The sequence below is a fragment of the Cornus florida genome, unplaced genomic scaffold, assembly GCF_030987335.1.
Source record: "Cornus florida cultivar Cherokee Brave unplaced genomic scaffold, ASM3098733v1 CherokeeBrave_3.0.0_Hap2_Chr01, whole genome shotgun sequence".
Taxonomy (NCBI): domain Eukaryota; kingdom Viridiplantae; phylum Streptophyta; class Magnoliopsida; order Cornales; family Cornaceae; genus Cornus; species Cornus florida.
The window spans coordinates 49,714,590-49,738,124 of record NW_026775571.1 but is presented as its reverse complement, the minus strand read 5'-3'; the positions used below and the strand labels follow the sequence as shown (position 1 = coordinate 49,738,124).

Below are 23,535 nucleotides of genomic sequence, written 5' to 3'. Positions count from 1 at the left end.
AGGGTTGGGTTTGGGTTTAGCATTTTATATGGTGGGTTGGGCTCAAATTATACCTCAAACCCGCTCAACCTTCCCGAGTTACAGCCCTAGGGTAGATTGTTTCAATTTATTAAATTGTAAAGTTTAAAAAGTCTTATAAACTGTCAAAGAGTAATTTGGTTAATTTCTCGTGTAAAGGGAGTTTTTTTTGTCTATTTTTTAACTTTTAAGGAGTATTTTTATTTTAAAAATAAGTAAATTTTCCCTAACAGTCATTTTGTCAAAAGTTTGTGTAGCTGTACTTTACCATTAAAAAAAAACAAAAATGTACTCCTACATCAAAGAATGTGAATTTAGAGGGCAGTTACGTCAAGTTGGTGAAACTAATGCGTCTCATTTTGTGATCATATTCTCTGTAGTTAACAGAACGCATTTTATCATCTCTGAAAAAGTCCTGTCGGTTTACATCTCTCTCTTTCTGAAGTCTTTGTAAAACCTTCGTTTCTAAGCCTCTCTTCGTTTGTGCTAAACCAGAGCATCCAAAGACGGTTTAAATCTCTGTCAGGACAAAAGCAAGCCGATCCGTAGCTCCGATCTCGGCCTCATTATTTTTCAAGGTTGTTCTCTCAAATTTATCAATCTGCAATGCCATTGGTGTTGATCAATTGAGTGTTGAAGATCGGCTGAGTTCGAGATTTTGATCGTAGAGAGAGAGTGTTTCCAAGTCGTTAATGGGGGCCGTGCCTTCAACGCCGCGCAGCGGCAGCGCGCGGCCGCAAGACACGGCGGAGTACCTAATTGGGACTTTCGTGGGCGAGAAATCGTTCCCTCTCGCTTCAGATTACTGGCAGAAATTGCTCGAGCTACCTCTCAATCTTTATTGGCCCACTGACCGTGTTCATCAAGCGTGCGAAGTCTTTGGTCAGTAGCTTTGTTATCGGTTATTAATATTTTTTTCATATATATATATTCGAAGTCTATTTTTTCATTTTTAAGTTTATAATTTCATTTAATTTGTAAATTGCCTTCTAGTTTCATTATGTAAATTTGCTTATTACCTGCCTAACTTGGTGGATTGTTGCCATAAGGATTTTGGAGTTTGCATTTGATGTCTTTCAAATTTTGATACTAGAATCCAATGGATCATTTCACTGTCTAGGCTCACAATCTTTTGAGAAACACTGTGTTTTTTAAGTGATAAACGCACAACCCTTGTTGATTGTCTTCATGAAAATTGTCCTATAATTTTTTTCATAATGTGATTTTTGTCTGCTTGACGTTTGAAAATTATGTCACAACCTAGGGGTCTCAGTGCCTTTCCACCTCATCTATTGTTTCTATTTTTTTCATATTGTTTCTATTCTTTTGAGAAACACTGTATCTCAGCTAATAATCTTTCTCCCGCTCCAGATTACTAAACTCCCAACCTTCAACAGACTATGTTTATGCAGAGTGTAGCTGGAGCTCTCCTTACCTGATAACCTTCCCAAAAAACCTTTATTATGTCCTTGAAGTCAGCTGCTCAAAGTTACATGTTCTCAAATCTTTCTTTGGATGAGATTATGGACTTTTTGGGGTCGTTGGGTCCGGTCTTCTTTTTCCTTTATTTCATTTTTTGTACAGCTCTTGGAACGCGTTCCCCCTTTTGAACGCTTTCTAATACATATTTACTTATCAAAAAAAAAAAACATGTTCTCAAATCTGATGGGAGATTTTCCTTTCCTTAATTCAGCACAATCCAACAATAATGGAATATGATCCGACATTACCCTAGCCATTGTTACCTGCACAACATCCGGGGAATTCTCTTCCTAATCACATGAAGCCAAGAATCTATATAGCCTGTGAGCCATCCTCCTCCTTGAAAGAAAGTATACAAGAGATTACTTATCTCCCCCTTTTCACATCAACTTTAGAAACCCTACTTATCAAAAAAAAAAAAAACACTTAAGAAACCCATTGTTTATTGGAGGGTGGCACCTTTTTGTGTTTGGTAGGTTCATTTGGATGGAGCGGAATAGAAGATCTTTTAATGGAGATGAATCTCCTATTGGGTCTCTAAAATTTCTTATTGTTTGTTATCTTTTTTGTTGGGTTATGGGGAGAATTTGTAAATCTATAGTGGAAATAGTCATTTTTTTGGGCTCCTTGGGTTATTAGGCCCTTCCTGGCTGCAGCCTTTGTGTTGCTCTTAGGATGCGTTGCCCTTTTGAACGCTTTCTAATACATATTTACTTATCAAAAAAAAAATCCATCCTATAGTTCCTTTAACATCCAGGGTCACCCAATCTACATGTCAGCCATTCCAAAGACTCCTAACAATTCCATTGGAAATTGCACTCTATATGGAATCCTGCAAACAAACCACCTGAGCACCCCACTTCCTTAAAGCCATCTTAACCACCGTCCTTTTACCCTGGTCATTTAGACTCCGGACGTTCGGGAATAAATTTTGACCTTCATATGGAAACCATCTCTCCTCCCCCTTCCTTCCTCCATCACCCTCCATACCATTGTTTAGGATTGTCATGGACAGACATGCATTGGTTGCTGACTGTTATCGGCTTTTTATCAGTAGGACGACCTAGGATATGCGTTTTGTGGGGCATTTTCAGGATTGGGAGTTGGAGGATGTCGCAGAATTCTTGGGTTTGGTGTATCGTTAGGAGGTGGATGGGGTTGGGCCCGACTCTTAGGTGTGGATTGTCTCATCTCGGGGGAGCTTTGACATCAATCTTTATATAGAGACCTTTCTGGTGCTATCAGGCTTGTCTTCCCATAGAAGGCTGTGTGGTGTACCAAGGCTCCTCTCAAAGTGGGTTTTTTGTGTGAATGGCAGTTTTGGGGAGGATTTTGATGCTGGATAACTTGAGGAGGAGGAGGAGGAGGAAACAGGTCAAAGTGAATTGGTGTCCTTCATGCAAGAGAGATGAGGTCAAAGTGAATTCCACATGAATGCTTTTTATAAAATCTTTACTTATCAAAAAAATAAAAAATCATATTCTTTTGAATTACCTAGTGGCTAGGGATAATTTGTCCAACGCAGCAAACAACCATACAATTCACATAAAGCAAATCACAGGAGATATACGTGGTTCACCCAAAATTAGGGCTACGTCCACAAACATGATTTTCACTCAAGATTGTAAAATGTACAAGGATAGAGGATAACACAAAGATATGACTCACCACCCTTAACCCTTTTGTACCCTAATCACTCACAAGGAAAACCTAATCTCTCAATCTCTACTTTCTCCACACAACGTGTGTCCTTTTATGTACAATAAAAGTAGTCCTCTATACAAGAGTCACACCCTTTCAAAATACAATGAAAGTAATCCTCTAACAATCTCCCATATCAAATAACCCAGAAGATAAAGAGTTTATCACCGTCTTCACATCACATTATGTATGTTATAACGTGTATAACGTGGGTGGACCCCAACAATCTCCCCCTCCACCCACGAGGAAGAGAATCACCGAGCACACCTGCTGAGTGCAAACCTCTTCAAGTCCTTGGCTCCCCCTTAGACAAAGTTCACAAATCTCAATGCACGAGATTCCTACTTGCAAATCAACAAGCAGTCCACTGACTCCACTGGCTTTCTGTATACCAGCTACACATAACCCGAACCAAATCTAAACACCTTGATTTTATGGCTAATGCATACAATACGTGCAGTTGAACCAAGTCAGCATGATCAAGTGACTCTGAAAGGGGACACCATAGAGACCCCTTCACAAGCAGGAATTTTCAACTCATCATCATTTGTCTGGAAACACATTATCTCCGAGACATGTCGCAAGATCTTGCTTTCACGTGCCCATTTCCAATCAGCTATCGAAGTCCGAGTACCATTGGTACCCCTCACCAAATGATATAATCCACCTCTTTTTTCTCCTCGCATCAATACCATGCAGACCTTTGTAATCTTCATGACTCCCCCTTCAATGGAACATTTGCAGTCCATGGAATCCAAACGGCTCAAGGATATCAAATTACACCGCAATTTTGGTACGTAGGCAACGTTCTCCATAGTGCGTTCCACTCCATCAAATATCTTGATTTTTACGATTCCCACAACATTCACAGCACACGTATCACCATTTGGAATAGTCAAAGAACTATTCTTAAGTTCTTGAAACGAATCAAAATAATTTTTCACGGAGCAAATATGGTTTGTAGAACCCAAATCTAATATCCAATCATGTTGAGAAAGAGTATTACCTTGGGAGATTATGAGTACATCTCCAAAGTCTGAAGCACGTATGGTAGATGCATCATTCTTGTCGTCATCTTCCTTTCCCTTTTCACGGGGATAGTCCTTTTAGATGTGGCCTCGGCATCTATGGCCCGCCCGTTGATCTAGACCTGTTATTGTTAGATCCACGGTCGTTCCTCTTATCATCAGACAGGAGAGTAGATTCCCCATCTTCAATGTTTTCTTTGCACATGATTGTCACACCCAATACATCCAACACCAAAGTTATGATAAAAAATCTAGATCAAGAATTTTTTTATCAAACAACGTGTGTAAGCCTATGGCTCTGATACCACTTGTTGGGAAATAAAACAATAACCCACGTAGCAAACAACCATACAATTCACAGAAAACAAATCATAGGAAAACACACATGAGATATACGTGGTTCACCCAAAATCAGGGCTACGTCCACAAAAAAAATTTTCACTCAAGATTGTAAAATGTACAAGGATAGAGGATTAAACAGAGATATGACTCACCACCGTCAACCCTTTTGTACCCCAATCACTCACAAGGAAAACCTAAATATCTCAATCTCTACTTTCTCCACACAACGTGAGTCCTTTTATATACAATAAAAGTAGTCCTCTATACAAGAGTCACACCCTTTCAAAATACAATGAAAGTAATCCTCTAACAATCTCCAGTATGAGATAACCCAGAAGATAAAGAGTTTATCACCGTCTTCACATCACATTACGTATGTTATAACGGTATAACGTGGGTGGACCCCAACACTTTGGGCCATGCCTTTGTCTCTGAGGAGCTTGATGGAGGCTTGTAGAGGATGTACAGTGGGCTCCCAAGCCCAGGTCTTTTGGAGGGTGGCACGTTTGTGTATTTGGTGGAGCTTGTGGAAGGAATGAAATAGGACACCCTTAGACGGTGAGGAAATTTCTATAGGGGTGCTTAAGTTTTCTGTTCTTAATTCTCCCTTTTGTTGGGTTTATGGGAGAAACTGTAAATCTTTGGGGGAGATACTGGATTTTTTTGACATATTGAGAGATTAGGGCCCTATTTGGTCATTTTGTTTTGTGGGATGTGCTCCCCGCTTGAGCGCACTTTTCAATGAATCTTTACTTATCCAAAAAAATAATAATAATAAAAAAGAAAAAAAGAAAAAGAAAACTGAGCTCTCTCTCTCCCCCCCCTGATGTACTCCTCTTCCCGTTATAACCTCAGTTGATTCTAGTTGTTTTTGAATCATTATCCATGGATTGGAACAAAGCGTGGGCCTTTTCTTCACTCCCTTTGAAAGTCAATCCATGGTTCTTGTTTGTATCACCACTGATGGCCATCACCAAATTCCTAGTTCGATCCTCCATGTTATCCTCTCTGTCTCCTCTAGTGGCTAGGACTTGTTGTTCTTTAGAAGTAGCCAACTGCATCTCCTGCTCATCACCACTTTCTATGGAATTGTGTAAGGGGTTCAAACCTCGGTGGAGGCATGTGTGTGTGAGTACCAACTAGGAAAAAAAAAAATTGTCCATTCGCCAAGCTGTTGCAGTAGAACAACCCTCATTGGAGCTACCATCAATGTTATCGGCCATGGCATCACCTCGTGGCCCCGTTGCCTTTACCTTCATCGTCACCTTACCACAATTGAGTTTCAAATCCTACATTAATGTTGCAACACAACCCTTCTCCAGCCTAATCCCCTTCCCTACACAAATGGTTATTGTCTCTTCCTCCATAATGTCTTCCATAACTGTAATGTGCTTCATTTTCCCCATCTTCTTCCTCACGATGTTACCTCTTGCATCCTACATCTTCTAAAAAATTTGTCCTCAGAATTGGTTTCATTTTGTATCGGAATTACATCCCACTACATAGTGGGTTCATCTTCTCCAATGGCCCCTCCCCGTGGTCTTGGGCCTAGCATTCACACTTGCTTCACCACCCATATCCTTGCCTATACCTTCTATAAGATGAATGAACTGAGTTTATAAACTTGCTTGACCTAGCCCACTAGCCTTGCCAATATGGGCTACTATCTCACGACCCACCCGAACACCTTTTTTAACAACCACCTCCCTCCCACGCAACCTACCCAATTTTGAACTTCAGTGGCCTCTAGCTATCCCCCACAATAAGACTTTGGACCACCGTCGTCCTCCATGTAGCCCTCTCTATGCTTCATATTCCCACTTCCACCTGTCATCCCATACCTCCCATAAGTGAGCGTCCTTGCAACGGTAAATCTCAATTTTACTTTCTCCGTTCGACCCCTCTCTCTAATTGCCATTCTTGATTTCACTCCCAACTTCATCCTCCTTCATAAGAGAAGCTTCATCTTTACCCTCTAAAGACATTGACAACGGAACTAACTCAGGAAATTTCTCTGCTGAAAGAGATACCTAATGACACATCTCATCATTCACCAAAATTGTTTGTTGAATCAAGCCCCTATCCTTCACTTTGATGACTACACACTTCCATCATTCACCCTCTGACCCTCTCGTCTCGGCTTCCACACCCTTGAAACCACCACAGGCATTTCCAAACACATTCAGTTCAGGGTGAAACGTGGGAGGTTTGTTTGGCTGTGGGCAGACCATTGGTGCAGGGAGAGACTGTTTGCTTGCTAGTTTTCGCTACAGACAAGCAGGCTCTAGTCGGTGACTGTTATCGTCAAGATAGCGGAAGGAGGACTTGGGATGTGCAGTTTGAGAGGAATCTTCATGAGTGGGAGGCGGGGAGATAGAAAATTTTATAGTTTGCTGTATAGCTAGGAGGTGGAGGGGGTTGGGGTTGATGAGTTGATTTGGTCAGGTTCACGGAAGGGGTTTTTTAGATGCGATCTTTTTTTTTCTTTTTTGATCTTTTTATTAGTGCCTTTTGGATGCTCGGGGTTCATCTTTTCCTTGGAAGGCCATTTGGAGATCGAACGCCCCCTTAAAGGTGGCTTCTTTTTTGCCTGGACAGTTGCACTTGGGAGTATTTGGAAGGAAGAGGCGACATATTATTGTGAATTGGTGTTGTATGTGCAAAAAGATTGAGGAGTAGGTGAGCCATCTCCTCTTGTATTGCACTGCGGTGCGTGATGTCTAGGCCATGTTCTTTTCTATTCTTGGAGTTTGTTGGGTTCTATCTAGTTTCATAGTGGATACGATAGAGGCTTGGAGAGGGTGTATAGTGGGTAGCTGCCCGTGATGCTTGCAGAGCCAATCCCCTTTTTTTTGTGGGGGTTGTGGAGAGGAGGAATATGAGGTCTTTATTTTTATATCTTTTGATCAGGTAAAGTACTCACACACACATTGCCAACGCCGGGGGCTGGAACCCATCCCTTCCTCTTTGAGGGTAGGAAGGTTATACCATTGGGCTGATGGCCAATTGGTAGGAATAGGAGGTCTTTTGACTGGGAGGAAACTCCTTTTTTGGTCTCTTAAAAATACTATTATGAGTAGATATATTGTGAATGAGTCCATAACCGATTTGTTATTAAACGGATATCCTATCCAATCCAATGAGGGTTAATTTTAAAAAAAGAAAAGAAAAGAAAAGAAAAGAAATTAATGTCAAAAGAGACTTAAAAACAATGATTAGAATAAAAATAATAGAAAACAAAAGAAAAATAAAATGTGGAAGAAAAAAGAAAAGAAAATTAGATCCTTAACTCTTTTTTAATGAATAAACATTTAGTAGTAATAAAAAATAGAGGGAAGAAGAGGAGGAGAAAATAATGATAAGAATAATTTTATAATATGTAAATATTATATATCATAAAATTATATTATATAGGTTTAACATATTATATAAAATATTATTTCGGATCGGATTATTATCGGATTGGATTGAGTCGATTGACCATATTACATATCCAATTTGTTTAGCTAACAGATTATCAGATTCGGATCGTTAATGGGTTATCGGATTAAATCTTCAATCCATATCCGAGTTATCAGATTGGATTCTAATAAAAAATCGATCCATTGGCAGGTCTACCTATGAATTTTTTATTTTTTAAGATTAATTGGTGAAATTGTAAATCTGTGGGCATCGTTTGGAGTTTGTAGGCAGTTTGAAAGTATAACTGTTCTTCTTTTTTGTATGCTTTGTTCTTTGGCTACTCCCCTCTTGAGCACTTCTTTAATTAAATGTACTTATCAGAAAAGAAAAACTTGACTCCACATATGAAGTAGCAGGCCATACAACAAATCCTTCTCCTCCTCCTCCTACTCAAAAGGAAAACACGTCCAAGAGTAATCTTGTGTCCGCCAAATTTCACTTCGCTTCCATTAGCACCCTGACTGCTTATTGATGAGATGGTGGTCGGAAAAGGAGTTGAGAACCTGGCAATGGAGATATTCCTACACCAGAGGCTACCTTCTAAGCCTTGGTAGCCAATGCTTCAATTTGCTCCAGACTACCCCCTTTCTGTTGAATTTGCCCACCAAACAGGTTTGAGGCATGTCCTCTCTTAGCCACGTCAAAACAATGCCCTCTTGATGACAATGAGATGACGGCTTTGCTATCAGCTATCTCTTAAAAGTCTTGGCAGCCGAGCTACCTCCACGAATGGATGAGCAAACCCTAGTTTCTCTGTCCAATGAGACAAAAATATTTACAAGCTGAAATTTCATATTTTGAAAAAGTATATCACTAATTTTAATTTCAATGTTGAATGAAAGAATCGTTGATACTTAGTTTGTTGTTTTAATAATCGTCATTCTGTTATTTAATTTATCTTATTTGTACCAAATTAATTTTGTATGTCTTTTTGACTTCTCTCTCTCTCTCTCTCTCTCTTTTTCCTCCCCCAAATTGTACTTTGATGCAAAATACAATATGATTGATACAGAAGTGGTCAGATTGATACTGGCTACTATAAAAAGGATTTTACACATGTACTTGTTATCATTGTATTGACTGCCTTTATGTGTGTTTCAAATTTAAGATGGTATAATGAACACTATTGTCTTATCTTTCCATCTCATGATTCTTGAGATTCTTGCTAATATTTACTTGATTTCTAAATCTTTTGTAAGAGAAATATTTTCTCATCGTTTGTTGCAGCACAGAATAACTATTACACAAAGCACCTTGCAAAAATCTTGATTCACTTAGCATGGTGTTTGCAAGAGCCTGTTTCTACTTCTGCTGTACCGTCCTCTGCTTTTATGAAGGCCGTTAACGCAATATACATCTCATCTGTATTTTTGAAGTACTTAATTGAAAATGCCAAAAGCGACCGTGTCGAGGAATTGTACTTATCCCTAGATGAAAGTGAAGAAATACCAAGTCATTTTTCTAGAGGTAATTAACTTCACCTTATTAAAGTTCATATTTTTGCCAAGGTCACTTTCAATTGGTCAGTTATGATTATATATTTTTTTCTCTTTGGCTAAATAAATTCAGCAAGTATCAGGAATTTGCCAAAGCATTAGGCAAATCTTAAATAATTGCTTTACCTTGCTAGCCTGACTCTACTAAGGGTCTGATTGGTGATGATTACAAACTTATGGTCTTAGTGTACAATTTTCTAGATGTAGCCAATTAGCCTGGTTCCCTTGGCTACGGCAACCGATTATTTGTTAAAGAAGGTGAAGTTGTCCTTACATATTTTATGGTCACAAATAAACTTTATTAAATTTCAAATTAGGGAATAGGGATGCAAGAATGATTGTTGTACTTTTCACCTTTGCATGGTATAATATTGTTTCACTTTAAACTAAGGGCTTCTTTTATACTACTCTATGAACAAGATTCTTAAAGCAGTTCTCATTTCTGAAAAAAAATAAAATAGAAATGAAACAATACAAAGTTTTTTAATTGCAGCACTTCTCATGCTGTTTTTAGTTCTGATTGGACCTTATTTTTTGAAATGTGAAAATATTTCTGAACTTCATTTGAAAATGACGTGCTTTTAGATAATTCTAGAAAACCATTTTCTACGAACACTTCTATAAATTATGACCTGCCTTACAGGTTCTGCTATTTTACTTTTTAATTTTTTTAACAAATCAAAATCAGCTTTTGGATTTGGTATCAGTTGGGCCCTGTAATTTTGCGTTTAACTCTATAATTATTTCAAAAGCATGGAGTTAATTGAAGCTCAAAGAAAGTTTATGTTTCACTTAGGAATCGTCAACTCGAATTTCATGATGAATTTTGGTTTAGTTGGATTGCTCTCATAATTTTGTCACCATCGTAGTGGTCCCTTCTTATATTTATCAACATTTGAAATCTTTGTCTTGCAAGTGGATTTACTAAAGTTTGTTCCAAATTTTTAGTTTTCAAGTTCATTATTGCATATACATTATTTTGGACTATATATATATATATATTCTTTTCTCTTGCTCTCCAGTAAGCAACTTTATGAGCCTCATTTTTGTGCTTTTAATTTGCACAGATCAAAACATTGAAAATTTTGTCATGCATAGTGTGCTTGTCTTTCTTGGCAAAGTAGATGTAAGGTATGTTATGAATCATTTAGTATGTTTCTTAATTTTGAGATCATATTTACTTTTCCTAAGTTCATATTTTTGTTTTTCTTTTGCAAGTCCCAACACATATCTTCTGCACCACGAACTGCTCAACTTCTTGCTGGTTGCCATGTCAACTCAGCTTCTTTCTGGGCCATCACCAGGACCGAAAGATGTTCAGCCATTCATTGATGCGGCCATGGTTCAGGTGAGAAGGACTGTACCTATATAAGTTGATTAAAAATTTATGAGTCTCATAATAAATATTTTTGGTTCGTCAAATTGTGGTAATATTTGCAGGAATGTTCTTTGGCTGGTTTGGTTGTTCGCAAATTGCTAGTTAATTACATCACCCAACCTCGCTTTCCCTTAAATAGTGCATCTTATACTATATTTTCTGAAGGAAATCAGCCTGGTGTTTTACAGAGAGTTGGGTCTGCAGCTGGTATGATGATTTTGTTAATGCTCATTGTATTTATAAATATTGCTTTTATTTTCATGTATGTTTATCTTTTTAAAACACTTCGATATCGGACTGAACAGCCTTACAGGTGACTAAAACCACTTCTTTTTCTTTTTTTTCCTCATTTTGTCTCAAGGTTACCAAATTGTTGGCTGAGATGCTTGAGCCTCTTGGTTATGCCATAAAAAATGTTTATATGTTCAACATCCTTCCCAGCTTCAATTTTATTTAATGTGTGTGTGTGTGTGTTTGTGATTTTAAGTTTCCATTCTCTTCTTATCTATTTGTGCACTATGATAATTGACTCTAATTAATATATTTTCTCTGCTTTTTGGCACTAGAATTATTTCTTTTCCATGGTTTTAGCCCAGTCACATTCACCATATTTATAACATCGTCCTCAAAATATTGGTACATTTAGTAGCTATTTCACATCAAAAGCTTTCATATTCTTTTTCAGAATGTTGTGTTTTTATTTTACTTTTATTATTTTTAATTGAGGATTCTTTCAGTTCATTTATTTATTTATTTTCCTCCTCTTTTATGGTTGACTTTTGGCTTACTTAACCAATAAAAGCTTCTAAATTTTTTCTTTGACTTGCAGCAAATTTTGTGCTTTTTCCATTTAATTACTTTGTCAGTACAAGCCCCGAAGCTTCAAGAAGTCCATTGGCAGAGAGCAGTCTTCATGTTTTACTTATTCTCATTCATTATCGGAAATGTGTTTTGGTAGAATCCATGAAAGATAGAAGTGATGACAGTGCCACTTCAGATCTTCTGCTGAAAGAAAATCCGTATTTTTCTGAAAACCCTTACTGCAAGGCCTTAGAAAATGCTAAGGATACTGAACGTAAGATTCGTTATCTTGTACTATTTAATTTTGTTTCACTTCCAATGGTGTAAGTAAATCTGTTGCCCACTTGCAGTTGATCGCATGGATATTGAGGGGAATGCACACAATGGTCCCCTTGTGAGACTACCTTTTGCTTCTCTCTTTGATAGTCTTGGCATGTAAGTGTGTACTTATATTTCAATAAATGAATAGTATTGATAAACCCAAGCCATGTGAAGAGGAAATGACCTTTGTTCCTGTAAATGGTATCATTGCACTATGCCTTCCATTTTTATTGTATTTTAATGAATTGAAATTAATCTTTTGGTTTAATTTGGATATATGCTCCTTCCAATAGAGCTCATTTATTTTGTAACTGTTTAAGAAAAGAACATGTTTTGTAAAGTTTGATGATTTAGTTATGTTAAATTATAACATTGTGTCCTCTGATGCAACATAATTGTTAACAGCGATTTTCTGTCAATAGATTTGAAATTTAAAGATCTTCACAGAATAAACCTCAATAACCCAATGTAATTGGCTATTTTGTTTCTTAAACTTAGACTGAAAGGCCAGTACCATTGTCGATCCCACCAAACTGGGTATTGGAAGGGGTGGACATATGGGATTCATTGCACCTATTTCCCATGTAATTGACTCTTATAAAATGTACGATGCACACGATACTCAATATGAGTATGGGATATGTGTCCAATATCTATGTTTTGGATATTCATCAATAATATTTGAAGTTTATTATATCAGATTATCATCATCGCATTCCTTACCTTAATCTCCATATGAATAGGGTCGGCCACATGAATTCTTATTTTACCATTCTTTTCTATTACAAGTCATCTCTCCTATAATGTTTAACTACTTAGAAATATTTCTAATAATTTCAATCCATGCTAGCTCTTGTTGCCCTCTCAGTCCCCTACTTTCCATACAAATTAGTCTTCCGGAAATTGAGGAAGGTGCAAAGCTCACAAGAATGTTAGATTTGAGGAGCAAACAGTACCAATGCCATTAAAAGGAGATTTGGTACCATTTGCTATAGTAACAATTGTAGGCAAGGAAACATGGGAAATATGTGGAAGGATAGAAGATTAGACGAGGTATGAAGAAAAATATTACCCGAAGCATCTACAGTAACTGTGCAGGTGGAAGACAAATATGCACATTTAATCATCAATCATACTCGGCTTTAGAAAGAACAACCTATTATTCTGTAGTAGAGGTATTGTTCTCCCCCTGAACCGATGCCTGATTTGCCCAAGCTGGATTGTTTTGAGGTTCCTAACAGTAGTCAACAGAATGATTATTCCGGTCACAATGAGTACACTTATTGGTTCCTCGACCCCCTTTACCTCCTCGATTACCACCACGTCTGGGGTTTGAAGAACTTCGACCTGCTAATCCTCCACGAGGAGTATGATGTCATTCGGCAGGAGCAACAAGAACAGAATGATCCTCCTTCCCAGGAGCAGGAGAATGAATGGAGGCTCTCTGAACCCAAGCTCTGGTTTAAGACCAGAGATAAATTTTGCCACCCGGAATTCCTCTCTGTGCTGATTTTGTTGTTCCAAGTCTGCTGTCAATGGCTGATAAACATTCAGTTCTTCCCAGTACCTTTCAGTTCAGAATAATATTCTTCGACAGAGCAATCTCCATGCTGGAGATTAAAAATGTGCTGTTACAATTAATAGATGCGAGAAATATTTTTATCCAATGAGTACATGTCCTTAAGAGTCTCCCAATATCCTTGGCAGATTTCAGAAACGATACATTGTTGAAGATGTTGGATTTTAAACTATTCCACAACCAAGTCATGATTTGTGCATCTTCCTTTTTACGCTTCAATGAGTTTTTCATCTGTAGGTTTGGGTGACCGAATATAAGATAGTTTCCCTCGAGCCCTCAAGAACACTTCTACTGCCTGAGACTATTGAAGGGAATTTGAGCCCTTCAATTTGATACTGGTCATTGACCCAAGGAGTAGAGACTTGTTTTGTATCCATTTAGAAAAGAAATTGGAATAAGCAAAAGATGAAAGAACAAATGCAAAGAAATGAGCGAGAGAGACAAAATCTGAGTAAACAAAAGATGCCGAGAGAGAGAGAGAGAGAGGGAGAGAATCAATCTGATACCATGTTAAAAAAAATACCGAGACTAGGAATTTATGAGTAAGAGAAGAATTCTGTATTTTTCATTGAATTTCCTGTTGTTACAACATATGTATACATAGTGTGATGTGGCCTGAAATTTGTTATGCAACCCGGTTTTGACCCGAAAAATGGGCTTTGTGTGAATATGGAAAGTGTGTGTGTGCTTGGCTGTATGGACAACTCATAATTATTTCTCACATTATTATGGAAAGTTTGTGAGCACCTTTAGTTGTATCGACAACTCATAAATAACTACCTCAACACTCACCTTGGGGCATAATCCTTGACAGAATTTGAAATTGTAAAAACATGCTCTCTCTCTCTCTCTCTCTCTCTCTCTAAATTGTGTTTATCTGCATGCTCTCTCTCTCTCTCTCTCTCTCTCTCTCTCTCTCTCTCTCTCTCTCTCTCTCTCGGAGTATAATTTAACAGGTTCTGTCTCAGGTGCTTGGCTGATGAGACTGCTGTCCTACTGCTTTATTCTCTGGTGCATGGGAACTCGGACTTTCTGGATTATGTTTTAGTGCGAACTGATTTGGATACACTGGTACAAATTAGCATCCTAATTCCCTCTTATAGTTGATGCTGTTGAGTTTCAGACAATCTGAACACAATCCCTTGTCCCCGCCCTTCCCATCCTCTTTGTGTAAAATAAAGAAAATTAGTAAATGGAAAATAATAATAATAATTACTTTGTGTAAAACCAGTGCAGAAAATTCTCATCAAATATATCATTGCAATATAGGTAGACTGTAACATTTTAAAGATTTTTCACTATGCGATTATGGGTCCTGCTTGATAAGCGTTTATAAATTGTAGTTGCGTCATTTTCTTCGAGTGAAGTTAGTTACTACTGATTTTGTTTGGAATCCTTTTCTATTAAATGTAATTGTGCTACTTGTGTAACTTAATAGCCTCAAGTGCAGCTAGATTTTTGGATTTCTTTTTGTCATATGAGCAGGCATCATATATTTACTGCTTGCTTTAGATCATTCTATTTATTGCACAGCCTAATTTAATTTGTGTTTCTTGAATTAATTCAACAGTTGATGCCCATGCTGGAAACACTATATAATGCTTCGAGAAGGACTTCCAATCAAATCTATATGTTACTGATTATCCTTCTTATACTAAGCCAGGATTCCTCCTTTAACGCCAGCATTCATAAGCTTGTAAGAACGGTCTTTGTAGGCTCACACTTCACTTATTCTTATGATCACATTAATGTAGGATATTATTTGAACAGATGCTGCCTAGTGTTCCGTGGTATCAAGAGCGCCTTCTTCACCAGATCTCTCTTGGTTCTCTGGTGGTCATAATATTAATAAGGACTGTAAAGTACAACCTATCTAAGCTGCGGGTACGATTTCATGTATTCATTTTAGTTTGTTATTATTATGATAATTAACAATTTCTAGTGGAAAACATTTCAAGACAGCATAATATTTAATACAACGGTAACTTAATGTCATTATCTAGCATCTCACCATGTACAGAATTCTTTAGACTTTTAGTCGTATTAATAATTAATAATTGAATTAGTTTTTTGTCTATTCATAGTGAATTGGTTTTCTGTATATCTTTTTGGAATTTAGTCTCTGAATTATGAAAAATATGACACTTGCATTAGAACATAAAATATTCCCTCATCAATGTCCAATGCTCATTGTTATTTTCAATATCTTTGATTGTTACCAAAGGGAGAATGTCTAACTGTCCGAGAATGAGAACCATTTATTATGCAATACCTAATTAAAGAATATAACATATGAAAGAGAAATTAAAAGGTACAAATGACAATGTATCTTCTTCACTAGCATTTAATTGAAGAGGCTACGGGAGGTGAAACATATCCCCTGACGTCTTCCAAGGTTGTTGCCCATTGGCTGCGAATGCTTGATGCTTGCAATCTGGTCCTTCTAAATCTCAACTGCACAGACTGATGTTTGTAATTAAGTGCCTATTCTCCAGTTTCCCTGCATTAGAAAATTAGAATGATTGATTGCAAATGAAGAATAATCTTCCACCTGAAGATCACTGGAGCAATTAGAGCTGTTAGCATATTTATGTCCAATTAGTATATTGATGGCTATTGGATATATATCTTGCTATGGCCATAGATACAGCAGAAGAACTTTTACTTGTTGAAAAGATAAAGGATGCTGATATTATTTTAATAAATTCTTGACATATTATTAGACATTTTAACATTTCGATTATCCAGTTGGAAAATTCATTAATACCCACAAATATTAAATATATGGGTGGATGTGTCAAATGTAACTGAGTATCTTAACTAGTTGAGTTCTCAAATTTATTTCAAATTGTTTAATGACATGTAGCATTGAAACAGGATGTTTATCTCCATACAAATTGCCTTGCAACTTTGGCAAACATGGCACCTCATGTCCACCGTTTGAGTGCATATGCATCACAGAGATTGGTTAGCCTTTTCGATATGCTCTCGCGCAAGTATGTGATTGTTTCTGTCTCTATTGTTCCTCTGACCCCAACATGTTTAGGTTATATGTTGAATATTTGATGAAGGCTTTACTTTTCCAGGATTGCAGTTTGATTTTTTATCTGTTGCTTCTAATGTACTATTGAATCCAGGTATACCAAATTAGCAGATCTGAAAAATAATGAGATGCATATAAGCAATGGTGAATCAAGAGAAGACAGCCTTCCGGAAGATATGGTTGTGATTATAATCTTCACCGCCTTATCATGATTTTTATGGTCACTCTTATTAGGTATTTTATTTGTATTGCTAAACTAAATTATAATTGTTGCAGTCAGCGGAATTGCATATTTATACCGACTTTCTGAGAATTGTTCTGGAAATATTAAATGCAATTCTGACATATGCCCTGCCACGGAATCCCGAGGTAAATCAATTCATTTTGTTCTGATTCATACAAGATTAATTTCTATCTTCCTTTTTTTTTTCTCTTTTTTTTTTTTTTCTTTTTTTTTCTGTTACAGATATGATTCACATTATGCCATGCCATGTTTTTTTTTTCTCTCTCTCTCTCTCTCTTCTTCTTCTTCTTTTTTTATTTTTTATTTTTTTATTTTTTTATTTTTGATTTGATTTTGTCACTCTATTCATGGGGCAGGTTGTATATGCAATTATGCATAGGCAGGAGGTCTTTCAGCCATTCAAGAATCATCCACGCTTTAATGAGCTGCTTGAGAACATTTTTACAGTATGTGTTGGAGCTTTTAATTCCACAAAAATAATTGATTTTTCCCCCTTGTAACAATTATGCAATTCATCAATAAGGAAGTTTAGGTTGTAGTTTTGCTGGACTGCCTGTAAGCTTATCAATGTCTTAAAGATTGTATTATGATCTTCAGAGTGCATATGAACTTCTTATGATGCTCTTCTTCTTTTCTAGGTCTTGGATTATTTTAACAGCCGCATGGATGCCCAGAGAATGGATGGAGAATGGTCAGTGGAGAAAGTCCTTCAAGTAATAATCATCAATTGTAGAACTTGGCGAGGTGAAGGGATGAAGGTATGAAGCAAACGATTGTATTAGTAATTTTGCCAAATTATGGGAATGTTTTTGCTGATCATGTTCTGTTTATTCTCTTTCTTTTTTTTTCCTTTTTTTTTTTTTTTTGTCTTTTTTTTTCTTTCATGACAGATGTATACTCAATTACGCTTTACATATGAACAAGAAAGCCATCCTGAGGAGTTCTTCATTCCATATGTGTGGCAGCTAGTTCTGTCTCGCCGGTATAGTTCCTGCATATTATTATTTATTAACCATGGATCTCTTTCATACCTTAGAAGAGTTTTTTTTTTTTTTTTTACAAACTACCTTAGAAGAGTTTAAGTCTCAGTTTGGTTAGAAGGAAAAAATTAGTGAAATTGAAAGTGATCAAAAATGAACTGAAAGAAAGCCAGCATGTATTTTGTTAGAATGAAATTTTGTTATAAAGTTTTCGAATAATTCCATTTGGATAGCAAGGAAGTTACAAGAAAATATTATTGATTTCCAAATTTTCCTTATTTTGTTTTATTTTAAATTATGAAAAAAAAATATCCTTATTTTAACTACAATAACAAGTCTAAATGGATTCGTTTGAAATCAATATTTTTTGATCTTTTTTTTAAAAAAAAAATTAATGTGAAAATCTAGTAAATAATCTTCTAGGACATTCGAATCAATATTTTTTTGATCTTTTTAAAATATAAAATTAATGTGAAAATCTAATAAATAATCTTCTAGGACATTCAGAGACAAAAATATGGACTATTATACCATTCATCATAAATGTTATGCATAAATCCATTTTTTATTTTTATTTTTATTTTTCCCCTAAATGTGTTGAGTTTTATTAACTGAAGATTTACAATAATGTACATGAAAAGAAGATCAGATTAGACCGATCTATAAAAGGACTAAGGCATACCAAAGGCTAATAATAACTGAAGATATACAATAATGTACATGAAAATAAGATCAGATTAGACCGATCTATAAAAGTCCTAAGGCATACTAAAGGCTAAAAAAGAGAAAAGTTCCTGAGCTACGAGCAAGCTACAAGAATAAACAGAGTACAAACTTCAGAACAAAGACATAAAATCAGACAAAGGAAGTTCTAGAGCTGAAATTCCTTCAGAACAAGTCACCATAGCTAACTGATGTGGAGAATTAGAACTGCCATTGCAGAGCCTCCTATTTCTCTCTGTCCATATGCGCCAAATGATGGAAGTGAAAAAGCACTTTAATAACTTAGTCTTCATACTTGAAGTGGAAGAATGAGCAATAAACCACGTTAGGGCACCTGCCTGATCCGCAGGAAGGAATAAACCAATCCCACACCTTCGAGAAGCATAGCCAGAGGACCAGAAAAGATGGATCAAGAGAATCCTCCCCATTGAAGCAGTTATGGTAGATAGATGGAATAGGAATTCCTCTTCTCTTCAGGTTAGTAAATGAAGGAATGGAGTTATGCAGACGTAGGGCAGTTTGAATAGATATCCTAAGCCTGCTACCATTCCAAACTAATTAATGCCAAGGAACCTTCCCACCCTTCTGCTAACGTCCCAGGCTGCCTTGCATAAATCCATTTTCTCTTAAAGAAATAAAAAGAAAGGGTATAATTTTAAGTTCAAACATAGTTTCTCAAGAAGGTAAAATTTTCCTATGTGTTTTGCAAGAATTTTTTTTTGGAAAAGTTAAGTGTCAAGGAAATTTTATTTTCCCTACTGTCCAAACTCCTGAAATGCTAATGTTTTTAACATTTGCATCACCTTTACATCTGTTGCATTTATATCCATTCATTTTTTAGTGGTGCAGGTGGCATGTTTTTAAATTGAATAGATTCTTGATCGAGTGTTTTGTCTTTAGTTAAATTTTTATGACGAGGTTTAATAATATGGATTAGTTTCTGATTTGATATTATCTTTTCATACTAATTGATCTTATCCATTCATAATTTTTTGCTTAAGTCATCCAAATATCCCGAAATAGCCATTGAAATTTGGCATAATAGGACAGACTTTCACGCAAAAGCCTATTTCATTTACTTGTCACTTCCCTTTTTGCAGAGGTATCAATTTTAATCCCAGGAGCATAAACCTGTTTCCCATTAATCTTCCTATAGAAGTAAGTACATTGTTTTTCTTTAAATATTCTGAATATGTCAACTTTCTGTCCGGTATTAATTTTTTCTTTCCACAGTATATATATCCTTTAGGGATTATGTAGGACAAGAAAGAAAGTAGGGGATGAGATGCGAGTAGAAAAGGTGGAGAAATAGACTAAGGGGATGGGAAAGTAGATTGAAAAGATGATGCTCGAAACTGAAAAGGTTGAGGGGTTGAGAAGAGGTGAAGGGAGAAGAACACGAGAGAATTCTGAAATCACAAATATTATTCAATAATCAAAAGTGGCATATTTCTTTTAACCCTAAATAATGAGGCTGATTAACCTACACTTGAAGAGGATGTCTCCCTTAGGTTCTCGAGAGGAAGAATGGAAAATTGACTAGTCCTGTAAATGTCATGAAGTGCAAGTTATAATGATTGGTCTTACACACTTTTAGTCCCAATTCAAATGGTTGATGACTGATAAAATTTGGTTTGACATCCTACCTATGATTGTTGCTCATTCATGTACTTCGTCATCCTCCCTTGGTGTTGTGTTAGTTGAATGTGACCAATCATGGGAAAGAGAATAACTATGCTTTCAATCGTAACAAGAAAACTATCATGTACCGTCATGTTGACACCCAACACCCTATAATCAAGAAACTTGAAATATATCTCAGAAAGCGCCAGTTGCCAGAACTCTGTCATAGTAACTGCCAGTAGCCATCTTTGCTAAGAGGCGAAAAAAAACCCTTCAAATCTTAATAGAAGACTTTTATTCACCTTTGCCACCTGTATCTGTAACGCATACCACCGAAACCCACCGCAGCTGCTGTCACTGTTCATCGCACAGCAACCAACTGCCCATCATTGCAGACTTGACCACCCCTGTTGTCAACAAACTTTGTGCCTTCAAAAAACTTTCCGCCATCTTCAAGGCGTTAACAACATTGTTTGCCAATCATCTTCTTTTACATGGGTCCTCACGTTATTCATTTTTGGAGGGGCGGTACCACTATGCGTTTGGTGGTGCATCTGGAAGGAACGTAATAGTAGATCTTTTGAGGGGGAGGAATCTCCCGTACGAATACCGTATCATTAGCTGTCTTTTATGCTGTTTTGTTTTGGGGGGGGGGGGGGGGGGGGGGGGGGTGGTTTGTAAGTTGTTCATCATTGGATGAGATGATTGATCTCTTAGGATCCCTGGGTCCTTAATCCCCTTGTTTATGTTCTTCTGTATTTGTTTGCCATCACCAGAAATTGGAGTACCACCATCTCTCTCTCTCTCTTTTTAAAAGCAGCCATCACCTTCCCTGTATTGAATCGTTGCCACCGTCGCTCTCATCATCAGAATCTATTGTCATGTTTTTGTTTTTTTTGGTGGTGTTGTCAAAGCACCACCATCTTGCCACCTCACCCACCTTTGCTGCTCATCATCACCGTGAAGCCTTAAGCCTTGTTTGCGATTAGTGCTGCCAACAATTCGCAAAAGAAACTGTTGTTTGTTTTATAACCCAGATTCCAGGACCGTGCCCCAGAATCCTACTATTTGATTCATCCTTGTTCGGATATAGTTTGAAAGCCAGCCAAGTTTCCAGAACAATCCCAGAAAAGAACCATTGCTGCACCTGTTCTGTTTATCAGTGAACCAGGACCAAATAAATAAAAAATCCTAAAAATGAAAATACTAAAATAACACTAACAAAACATCCCTATGCCTAACTTATCTCTGACAATTTCTGCTAATATTTGTGTTTATTGAAATATTTAATATTGTGAATATGATTCTATGTCTTAAGGGAAGGGTGAATTCTCAATGATGTGTTGTTTTTATTTATTTATTTTAATTCTCTTCTAGCTAGCTTTATTGAATCTCGTTGTTAACCAGTGTCATCTTGTTTTGTATGTTTGTTTTGTTCACTTGTGCTTTCCCTTTCCTTCTTGCTTTCTGGGAAAGCTTGTCAACTTATTATTATTTTTTTAAACCATTTTGTTGAAATATTTATTAAAACCAATTGCTGAAGTCTATCTAATATAATCTATAACACGAAGAAAAAGGATGTCCTCTCTTGCTCTCCCTTGGTCGTCTAATTGCAACCAATTGTTTCCAATACCCCACCACTGTCTCATACTACTTTCTTATTAAACAATTGGAATTAGAAGGGAAAACAGTATCAGTTCACATCCTCAAGATACACCACATAATTTATTTGGCACTAATTTTTTATTGCAAATAAAATCATGATGTATATTCCGTGGAATATTGTGTAAGAGACTGATAAGGTCTTGTGATATTCAGTATTCCTCTAATCGGCATATATAGGCATAATAGTTTTTTGATGTAAATCCCTCTGATGACTTTTCCCTATAAAATAGCGTCACAGATTTGCTTGATTTATTGTCGTTGATTTGTGTCCCACTCTTATTCATGATCTATAACCAAGAAATTGGTAAATATAATTTGAAAGAAAATGACCATCAGGACATCTTTGAAATTCGATTGCAGCTTATTAAAACTCAAGGTGTCTGATTACGGATGTTTTCACTTTTCAACAAGTCCCATTAGTTACTTTTTTTCATTTTATGAGAATAGAGCAGTAAAAAAAGTATTTATTCTCTGCATTGACCCTGGTCTGACGAGTCATCCAATTAAGTTTCATTCTAAACCGTTTATTGGCTGATTTTGACAAACCTTTTGCTATTCACCTATTTATCAGTTTCTTCGGAATAATAATTTCCTTCCGTAGGATCTCTTTGTTTATTGTTTAGTTCATCATTTGCGGAAAGAAAATAAAATACTATGTTATCTTTGTGGGATTCTTGCTTTTACCAATTACAGTAATCTGCATCAGCGTAGTGTGGGAATATTTAACCATTAGCTCCAAAAAGGGGATAATCTACTTCATGTTACATTAATGTTTGCTTTGCTGTGATTTAATTGCTAGAATTACGAAAGCGGCTCTCACAGGGTGGAACCTATTCGTTCTATCTACTATTATATTCCTCTTGCACTATTAACGGATCAACTCGGAAGCGCTAGATATAAACACTATGCAACTAAATTCATAGGATCATTTTTTTTTCTTTTATTATTATTATTATTCTCGTTGCTGCAAGCAGGGCAGTTATACGGAAGACAACAGCAACAAGCATCAGAAAGGTGGGTTGAATGAGCATGGAGTTGAGATTGACCCATCACCGCAAGCGCAATAGAATACACTACCACCAGAAGACGAACGTGTTTCCGAGTGAATATGTGTATATAAGTGAAAGGAGATATTGTATTCTTCTCATTCTTTTATGTTTATAAGTCTGAGAGACTGCTAGAGGTCATTTCTTTAGTTGGTCTGGTATGTCACCAGTGTAATAAGAGTGGCTGCCCAAGTCAAAGTTCCATAATACAGAGTTACTCAAAGAAGTAGAATGCTCATCGTCCAATTTATATGGAATGTTCCTTTTCTATGCTCTGATTCCTAATAATATGTGTAATGAAAGAACGTTTGATCAATTTGCAGATTATACCGTACCTTTTCATTGGCCCATAACAAATAATTGTGACAGATTCATCCAATTGAATCCACACGGAAGAGGAGAAAGTCTATAGTACCCTGGGAGTACGTTGACACGTGGTACTCCTTCTAATCAATGCTTTTTATTTTCATTGATAATAGAGGGGAATTTTCAAAATAAATAGAGCATTGATCGGAAGAGGTACGATGTGTTCATGTATCCTCGGGGTATTGTAGACTTTCTCACAAAAGAGAATGCCCCTTGGTCTTGTCTTGCCCAAAAATG

The 23,535-nt window shown here is 36.6% G+C and overlaps 1 protein-coding gene across 2 annotated transcripts; it reads left to right on the top strand.

The window, feature by feature from the left end:
• The first annotated feature begins 376 nt into the window (after positions 1-376).
• On the top strand, positions 377-23,202 carry LOC132296390 (uncharacterized). 2 transcript variants are annotated; one of them, XM_059794597.1, is made up of 18 exons: positions 379-900; positions 9,261-9,500; positions 10,597-10,660; positions 10,748-10,877; positions 10,970-11,114; positions 11,737-11,982; positions 12,059-12,143; positions 14,577-14,679; positions 15,179-15,304; positions 15,379-15,492; positions 16,486-16,604; positions 16,746-16,830; positions 16,928-17,020; positions 17,252-17,341; positions 17,534-17,653; positions 17,786-17,877; positions 19,699-19,756; positions 22,861-23,202. In XM_059794597.1, the coding sequence occupies exons 1-18, from the start codon at positions 711-713 to the stop codon at positions 22,951-22,953; spliced, it is 2,193 nt and encodes a 730-aa protein (XP_059650580.1). In that variant the 5' UTR covers positions 379-710; the 3' UTR covers positions 22,954-23,202. The 2 variants fall into 2 exon arrangements, with proteins under 2 accessions (XP_059650584.1, XP_059650580.1); XM_059794601.1 differs by lacking the exon at positions 19,699-19,756 and having other exon boundaries at positions 377-900.
• Positions 23,203-23,535: the final 333 nt, after the last annotated feature.